Source organism: Anomaloglossus baeobatrachus, chromosome 1, assembly GCF_048569485.1.
Source record: "Anomaloglossus baeobatrachus isolate aAnoBae1 chromosome 1, aAnoBae1.hap1, whole genome shotgun sequence".
Lineage (NCBI taxonomy): Eukaryota > Metazoa > Chordata > Amphibia > Anura > Aromobatidae > Anomaloglossus > Anomaloglossus baeobatrachus.
Window position 1 is genome coordinate 943384494 of NC_134353.1, and position 9600 is coordinate 943394093.

Here is a 9600-nt window from a genome sequence, read left to right on the forward strand (position 1 = left end):
AATTAGAGCAATGATTTGCAGTAAAATGCGGCAGCTCTTGCAGGGGATGGGGCACATATCGGTGGCTCCGGCCCAGACTCGTGTCTCCGCGCTCCGGACACAGCAGCTCAAGCTCATGTATTAAATGGGAACGCGAAGAGATCTAACGCTACGTTCTATGTGCACCGCGCCTGCGATGTCCGGACCCCCGCTCTACTGCACAGGATCCTTTGGGACTAAAGACACGTTACATTAAGGGCAGCGGAACCTGCGGACTTCAGCGAGGCCTGCAGATCAACCAATTTGTATGGAGGATTTGATATTATCTATAAAGTCAGTGGGGTCTGACGCCCGGCAGACCCACCATCATCATCTGGGGGGCGGCTGTACACAGTGGATGGAGCCAGCAGCGCAGCGATCTCTAGCACTGCAGCTCTGATCACATTCACTATAATAGGAGCTGAGCTGCAGTACTGAGAACGGCCACTACACACTGTACAGCGCTGTGCTGCCTCATCCAAACACATCCAGAGGTAACAACACATGATCAGTGGGGGCAGGAGTCACACCCCACCCATCTGATAATAAAGACCTAAATACCCCCATACACATTCAATATTCATCTATCAGCTCTCTGCCGCTCCATGACAGTCACTGCCAAAATCGTTCTTCCTTCCGCCAGAGCCTTCTGTCCTCCCCTTCCACCGCCAGAGCCTTCTGTCCTCCCCTTCCACCGCCAGAGCCTTCTGTCCTCCCCTTCCACCGCCAGAGCCTTCTGTCCTCCCCTTCCACCGCCAGAGCCTTCTGTCCTCCCCTTCCACCGCCAGAGCCTTCTGTCCTCCCCTTCCACCGCCAGAGCCTTCTGTCCTCCCCTTCCACCGCCAGAGCCTTCTGTCCTCCCCTTCCACCGCCAGAGCCTTCTGTCCTCCCCTTCCACCGCCAGAGCCTTCTGTCCTCCCCTTCCACCGCCAGAGCCTTCTGTCCTCCCCTTCCACCGCCAGAGCCTTCTGTCCTCCCCTTCCACCGCCAGAGCCTTCTGTCCTCCCCTTCCACCGCCAGAGCCTTCTGTCCTCCCCTTCCACCGCCAGAGCCTTCTGTCCTCCCCTTCTACCGCCAGAGCCTTCTGTCCTCCCCTTCCACCGCCAGACCCTTCTGTCCTCCCCTTCCACCGCCAGACCCTTCTGTCCTCCCCTTCTACCGCCAGACCCCTCCTTGATCCAGACCCGCTCTTCATCCTCAACTCCTTCCTCCGTCCTCCCCTCTTAGTTCCAGACCCCTTTAATCCTCCCCTCCTAGCTCCAGACCCTTCTATCTTCCCCTCCTCCCTTCTTCCTTACCTCCCCCCTCCAGACCCCTCCATCCTGCCCTCCTCCCTCTGTCCTCCCCTCCTAGTTCCAGACCCCTCCATCCTGCCCTCCTCCCTTAATCCTCACCTTCTCCCTCCAGACACCTCCATCCAGCCCTCATCCTTCCAGAACCCTCCATCCTCCCCCTTGTCCCTCCAAACCCCTCAACCTGCTTCCAGAGGGGTCTAGAAGGACATCTCCCTGGTGAACAGAAGGATCGGCAGGTGAAATTCCACTGTCCAGACACTTTTCTCCCCTCATCTATCGGGGGACAGTTGGGCGGCCCCTGTACACATTAGAGGGTCTGCCAATCTGTGGGTCTGGCTGCATTATACAGAGATTTATGCATAGGTCCCCATATTACAGTCCTGGACAACCCCTTTAAGTCTGGCTGGAGTCTTTATAATAGAGATGGTATGGAGACGTAGTCAGCCTCATGTGAGGCTACCGCAGTTACAGGATTTGGGTCACTAATTAAGCAGGATTGTGATATAAAGATGGGCCGGTGGTTGGATATCACACGCCGGATCCATCACTGATCGCACAGTCGGATCTCTTACCTCTGCTGAGATCTATCGGGACGTTCTCCTCCCCACTGTCATTCCGACCTAGAAAGAAAAAATATATATATTACGGCAGGTTACCAACTGGCCCAGATATCAAACATTCCCATCGGCCACCGCTCTCCTATACGATGGCTGCACAGTGGGGTTCACATACACTAAATTACCAAGTGCCGGAACCGCGCACAGCCGCCATAGATCATGCAGGCGTCTCAGCACGGACGTGACGCCATCGACGCTACCAACAATGCTACGCTACCAATTAAATATAATCATTGATACCAAGAATGGAATTTGGGGACCCCGACAATCTCCAGGATGGGGCTTCAAAATGCCTTGCTGGAACGGAGCAGCGGCCAACGTAGCCTTACATCCAATCCGAAGGGTGACGACAGAGCCCAGGTCCGGATATCAGGGTGGGATCACGTCTGACCCGCAGGTTTTATACCATTTAATTATGGGTCTAAGTCTAACCCTATAAACCTCAACAGGAAGACGATGATTGCAAAACGACCAAGAGATCACAGGGTAACATCCCCGAAACTAAAGTGAAAGTAAAAAGTTTAGAAAAAAAGGATAAAAAAAGAAGCAAGCTCCTTTTACCAACTATGGCTTGTTCAGGTGATGCAAATTTCACAGCTTTATAAAAACCCATCCTCCTCTAACCTTGTGCAAAAAAAAACAGCAGCCATGGGTTCTTCTAAGCAGCTGCCTAGCACTCTGAAAATGGTGGAGGCCCACAAAGCAAGAGAAGGCTATAAAGGTCAAGATGAAAACAATTTGCTCAGTTTGAAATGTAATTAAGAAAAGGCCGTTACCAGGAACAGTGGAGGTGAAGATAAGGTCTAGAAGATCAAGCAATATTTCTGGGAAAGCTGCTGGTAGGACTGCTAGAGAGGGCAATCAGAACCCCTGTGTGACTGCAAAAGACCTTCAGGAAGATTTAGCAGACTCTGGAGTTGTGGTACATTGTTCTACTGTTCAGAGACACCTGCACAAATATGGTCCTCATAGAAAAGTCATCAGAAGAAAACCTCTCCTGCGTCCTCACCATAAAATTCACAGTCAGAAGTATCCAAAAGAACATCTAAACAAGCCTGATGCATTGTGCAAACAAGTCCTGTGGACCGATGAGGATAAAATAGAACTCTGTCCACAATTATCAAAGCTATGTGTGAAAAAAGGGGCGCAGAATTTCAGGAAAAGAATATATCGCCAACCATTAAGCATGGGGTGGATCGATCATGCTTTGGGGTTGTGTTGCAGCCAATGGCACAGGGAACATTTCACGGGTAGAGGAGAGAATGAATTCAATGAAATGTCAACAAATTCTTGATGCAAACATAACACCATCTGAAAAAAAAAAGACTGACAACAGAGGGGAGGACAGGAGGATGGCTTCTACAAAAGGATAATGATCCTAAACACAGATCAAAATCCACAACAGACGACCTCTGAAGGCATAGGCTGAAGGTTTTACAATGGCCTTTTACAGTTTCTTATCTGAACAGAATTGAAAATCTGTGGCTAGAGCTCAAAAGAGCAAAACATGCAAGACGAGCCAGGAATCTCAGAGAACTGGAAGACGTCCCCAAGGAAGAGCAGTGCATGCAAGACGAGCCAGGAATCTCACAGAACTGGAAGAAGTCTTCAAGGAAGAGCAGAGCATGCAAGACGAGCCAGGAATCTCACAGAACTGGAAGACGTCTTCATGCAAGACAAGCCAGGAATCTCACAGAACTGGAAGACGTCTTCATGCAAGACAAGCCAGGAATCTCACAGAACTGGAAGACGTCTTCATGCAAGACAAGCCAGGAATCTCACAGAACTGGAAGATGTCTCCAAGGAAGAATGGATGAAAATCCATCAAATAATAATTGACAGACTCTTGGCTTCTACAAAAAGTGTTCACAAGCTGTGATACTGCCAAAGGAGGTGCTACCAGGTACTAACCAGTGCAGGGTGCCCAAACAACGTTTGCATCAGCCCATTTTCCTTTCCAATTTTAAAATGTAAAAGTTTAAAATATATATTTTTTGCCTAAAATATAAAGAAAATGTGTCCTCTGTAACTTTCTGCCTTTTATAGATCATTTCATCTGCAACTTGCTTAACTGTTCACAATGACAGTAATATTGACCAGGGGCGCCCAAACTTTTACATCCTACTATACAATACAGGAAAATATTTTTCTGCATCCCTTTGCACAAAAAGTAAACAAAAAAATGCTGGTTTTGGTCAAAAAATAAAAAGTGTAAACATTCTTGAATACTTTAATACGCAATACACACGCATGGGGGGGGGGGGGGATTAAAGAGTTCAGACTCTTAGAACACAGAGATGCGAGAATGACTACTTATTGCATTAATTTTCGCATCTCTGCGTTCTAAGAGCCTGAACTTTTTAATTCCCTGCATGCGGGTTTATTGTTTTTATTAAACAAAAATAGCTGCAGTGAGAAAGGGGTTAAACAGTCGCAGTGGCGGCTTCTGATTGAGGGTGCACCCGAATCACCGTCCGCTGTGAGAGCCCAAGTGCTGCGGGTTTGTGTCACGATTGTGCGCCCCGTGTGCGGAGCTCATACCGGATTTCGTGCCACTGACTGGCGGGAGAGGACGCGCGGAGCTCTGCACCCGAGGAGGCGGCGGCGGTGCAGTACGGACATTCTCCGCACACGGCTCCTTCACATCTTCCAAAAAATCTAGATGGACGTCCGCTGTGGATCTGCCACATTCCAAATATTCTAGGTACATTTTTGGTGGATGTGGACAAACCTCCAGCAAAGGCTACTTTCACACTTGCGTTCAGCGCAGTCCGTCACTATGGAGAATAGCGCAGTCCGTTAACACACTGCTCGATTCTCCATAGACTTGTATGGACGACGCACTGTAATGCAAGTGTCAGCGTTGCATCCGCTGGACGACGCAGCATCGTTATTTTGACACTGCGTCGGGTGGAAGGAATGCAGCATGTAACTTTTTTTGAGCAGCGCAATCCGTAGGATTTCACTGCGCATGGTTTTTTTTTATTTTTTTATATCACAAACTTTATTTTGTCTCTTGGTGGCCGAACGTTCAGCTGAGCGCCCGGCCGCCGGCATGTGAGAGCTCTGAGCTGAGCGCCCGGCCGCCGGCATGTGAGAGCTCTGAGCTGAGCGCCCGGCCGCAGGCATGTGAGAGCTCTGAGCTGAGCGCCCGGCCGCCGGCATGTGAGAGCTCTGAGCTGAGCGCCCGGCCGCCGGCATGTGAGAGCTCTGAGCTGAGCGCCCAGCCGCCGGCATGTGAGAGCGATCAGCTGAGCGCCCGGCCGCCGGCATGTGAGAGCTCTGAGCTGAGCGCCCGGCCGCCGGCATGTGAGAGCTCTGAGCTGAGCGCCCAGCCGCCGGCATGTGAGAGCGATCAGCTGAGCGCCCGGCCGCCGGCATGTGAGAGCTCTGAGCTGAGCGCCCGGCCGCCGGCATGTGAGAGCTCTGAGCTGAGCGCCCAGCCGCCGGCATGTGAGAGCGATCAGCTGATCGTCCGGCCGCCGGCATGTGAGAGCTCTGAGCTGAGCGCCCGGCCGCCGGCATGTGAGAGCGCTCAGCTGAGCGCCCCGCCGCCGGGATGTGAGAGCGATCAGCTGAGCGCCCCGCCGCCGGCATGTGAGAGCGCTCAGCCACCGGCATGTGAGAGCGCTCAGCTGAGAGCCCGGCCGCCGGCATGTGAGAGCAATCAGCTGATCGTTCACAATAGTCTGCTGCTGGTAAAACTGTAAAGAAGAAAAAAAAATAAAATAAAAAGCTTTCCGTTGTTTTGTACGATCCGTAGCATCCGTCACACAGCGCAATGCAACGGATGCCGTTCAACGCAAGTGTGAAACTAGCCAAAAAGAGATAATATTTAGGGGCAAAAATTGTGCAAACTTCTTTTTACAAATTTTCCCCTTGGAGATGGAACTCTGCAGAGCAACCAAAACCTACAATATCAGCGGCGCCCCTTCATTCCCACCCTATATTAGATGTATGTATAGTAATGAGGAGGTTATATATAGGCAGCCTCCTGCCCGCACCTCCGCATACATCACCGTGCTCTGATTGCCGGCAGTCATCTCGGCTGTCACTAGGGGGCAGTATTCCGAGGTTATGGCCACTCCCAGCCTTCTCCTCTTCCACCACAAACATGTTTTGATGTGACACAGTCCTCGCATTGCTGGAAGGATGAGACGCTGATCCCCCCATCCCCCCCCCCACCACCGTGACAGATCTCTCATTCAGGGGCCTGGAGAAAAACAATGCAGCGTGATCACATGGAGGGTGGGACCCCCGGCTGCACCTGACCCCTGACAGCGGAGGATCGGCCTCTGCAGTATATGCCATTCTGAGCTCTGGGAAAGTAGAGTGACAATCTCCAGGGATGACATCAGTTGTCAGATCTAATTATGACCATCACATGGCAGGCTGGGGGTCCGCCGGTACCCCAGAATAAAGCAACAGCGGCTACAAACGTGTAGAGACAAAGCATCGGTCCTCCACTCTCCGGGCGGGGGAACATGTCAAACATGGCGTGGCAGATGCTGCAGAACCCCTTTACTGTGATGTGTGGACTAGTTAGGCTGTCTTTTGGCTCAGAGATGGGAATCTCAGGTTGGGGGACCCCCTCTTATGATCACTGTGAAACACCCCATCTATATTTCGGAGGCCACAAATAGGAGGACGGCCCTTCCTTCTGGTGCAGAAGTGACGGCCTTGAGACACCGGCCGACCCCTGCACATCCCCCACACTGCTCCTCTGAAGTGATGACATCATGACTCCCATGTGACCGCTGCAGCCAATCGCTGTCCACATGGAAGGACGTGACATCACTGCTGCAGGGAGATAAACAATGACTAGCAGATTTGATGTGCTTTTATTTATTTATTTTTTTTTTTTTTAAACGGAGCTAAATCTCGGACAAACCCTTCAAGGAGACACGCATATGTCCAATTTGCAAATATTGATGAAATCACCGGGAATCATCGATAACTGATGTTACACCTTGATCTGCAGCCATAGGCGCCAATTCCTGCGAGTGAAAGCTCAGGGCATCCTTGGCACAGTGTGAACACGGACTAAGGCTATGTGCCCACGAGACAATGTACCCGCGGATATATCGGCAGGTTTACCGCAGTTATCCATTAACTGCGGGATACGAGCATTTTTGTTGCGGTAAACCTGCGGAAATACCTGCGGAATTCCCGGCCTCTATCTCCATAGTGGAGGAGCGGGAATTCCGCAGGTATTTCCCGCAGGACTAATTGACATGCAGTTACGGGACATCCGCAGCCGCACATACTGCAGCGTGGACACAGCACTCCCCCTGTCCCATAGGTTAACATGGGGAGTGTCTGTACATGCTAAAACCGGCGGATTTATCTAGAAAATCCAGCTAAATACACAGGTTTTTCGTGGCAAAATTCGTGGGTACTTTGTCCCGTGGGCACATAGCCTTATAGCATCAGCACCAGGAACCTGCGGAAAGTCTATAGGTCGCCATAGCAATGGGAGGTGGATGAAGCCCCCCGTCCCCGTCACCCCACGTATAAAGACCGCTCCTCCAATATACTGAGATACCGAGGACTCGCTAGATGTTAGTGCAAGTGTGGATAACAAAAAAAAAAGGTTTTAAAACGAAATTTGGAAAAGAAATGACAATTTATTTTTGGGTTACCGCCCCTCCAAAAAAAACAAAAAAAAAAACTTCAGCTCGGTACAAAAAAAGTAATAGAAAAACATCACCTAGGCAGAAAACAACGAAAAATATTGCATGAAACTTATTAAAAAAAAAAAAAGGATAAAAATGTATAAAAACTCGGCACAAAAAAAAAAACAACAAAAACAAAAAAATAAAAATGGCGAAAAATAAAAAATTAAACCAATACGAGTTTGGTATTGCAGTGATGGTAGCGATCCGGAGAATCAGGCTGCGGGGTTCATTTACCCACTAAATGAACGGCATTAAAAATGAAATCTGAAAAAACACAGAATTTTTTTCTCATTTTTTCCTTATTTTTCAGCACATCGGTCGGTAATGTGAACGACGACATTCACAGCTACGTGTTAGAAAAAAAGATGATTTCCGTGGGCGGGGGATGGAAAACTTATGTGTATGGGAAGAGGACACGGCGGGTGTGGGGGGGGGGACCAGCGGTGGGGACCAGCGCGTGCGGGGGGGGGACCAGCGGTGGGGACACGGCGCGTGCGGGGGGGGGGGGACCAGCGGTGGGGACAAGGCGCGTGCGGGGGGGGGGGGGGACCAGCGGTGGGGACAAGGCGCGTGCGGGGGGGGGGGGGGGACCAGCGGTGGGGACAAGGCGCGTGCGGGGGGGGGGGGGGGGACCAGCGGTGGGGACAAGGCGAGTGCGGGGGGGGGGGGGGACCAGCGGTGGGGACACGCCGCGTGCGGGGGGGGCGGGCCAGCGGTGGGGACATGGCGCGTGCGGGGGGGGGGGACACGGCGCGTGCGGGGGGGGGGGACCAGCGGTGGGGACACGGCGCGTGCGGGGGGGGGACCAGCGGTGGGGACACGGCGCTGTGCGGGGGGGGGGACCCAGCGGTGGGGACACGGCGCGTGCGGGGGGGGGGGGACCCAGCGGTGGGGACACGGCGCGTGCGGGGGGGGGGACCCAGCGGTGGGGACACGGCGCGTGCGGGGGGGGGGACCCAGCGGTGGGGACACGGCGCGTGCGGGGGGGAGGGGGGGACCAGCGGTGGGGACACGGGGGGTGCAGGGGGGGGGGACCAGCGGTGGGGACACGGCGGGTGCGGGGGGGGGGGGGACCAGCGGTGGGGACCAGCGGTGGGGACACGGGGGGTGCAGGGGGGGGGGACCAGCGGTGGGGACACGGCGGGTGCGGGGACCAACGGTGGGGACATGGCGGGTGCGGGGGGGACCAGCGGTGGGGACACGGCAGGTGCGGGGAGGACCAGCGGTGGGGACACGGCGAGGGCGGGGGACCAGCGGTGGGGATACGGCGGGTGACCAGAGGTGGGGACACGGCGGGTGCAGGGGGGGACCAGAGGTGGGGACACGGCGGGTGCGGGGGGGACCAGCGGTGGTGGGGACACGGTGGGTGCGGGGGGGGGGACCAGCGGTGGGGTCATGGGTGTGGTGGGCTCCTCCTGGGCACTGATCACTGGAGGACACTGGGGGATAGCACTTGGCACAGCAGGGGCAGGCGTCAGAGGGGGCATTGCCATGGTAACGGGCGAGCACACACCGCAGCGCCCCCTCACCGGGACATTCCATGAAGGCTGAGGCCAGGGGTGGGGGGCGCTTCCTCCGTCTCCCCGGCAACACTGACACCCCACAACCCCCGGGTCTCCCCTCCCGCCCCAGCCCTGCCCGGTTACCTCTTATCCGGAGGTGCCGGAGGGAGCGGGCGCGGATGCTAGCCGCCATGTTCCTCGGTGGTGAGACATTCACAACACCGGAAACATCGCGCTCTCTCGCGAGAAGACGAGATAGGGGGCAAAGGGCGGGGATTCCACGGAAAAGCCATACAACAGATTTTTTTTTCACTATTATTATCGTTTTGTAAAGGGAGGGCCCGCGGCTGGAGGGGCGGGAGACACAAGAGCGGATGCAGGAGAGAAAAACACACTTTAGACCCTGGGATGAAAATACGTCCTTGGAGAGGCTGCGGCCGCCATCTTTGTTGTGGGCACGGTCCAGTCTGTGTGAAAAATTTATGAAGTA

The 9600-nt window shown here is 53.8% G+C and overlaps 1 protein-coding gene across 1 annotated transcript in view; it reads right to left on the reverse strand.

The window, feature by feature from the left end:
• RICTOR (RPTOR independent companion of MTOR complex 2) overlaps positions 1-9333 on the reverse strand; it is a 161622-nt gene extending 152289 nt beyond the window's left edge. Inside the window, exons 1-2 of the mRNA XM_075330517.1 lie at positions 9255-9333; positions 1886-1933 (exon numbers count right to left, since the gene is read on the reverse strand). Coding sequence (XP_075186632.1) covers positions 1886-1933; positions 9255-9303 — 97 coding nt within the window. The 5' untranslated portion in view covers positions 9304-9333. The remainder of the gene's footprint in view (positions 1-1885; positions 1934-9254) is intronic.
• Between the last annotated feature and the right edge of the window lie 267 nt (positions 9334-9600).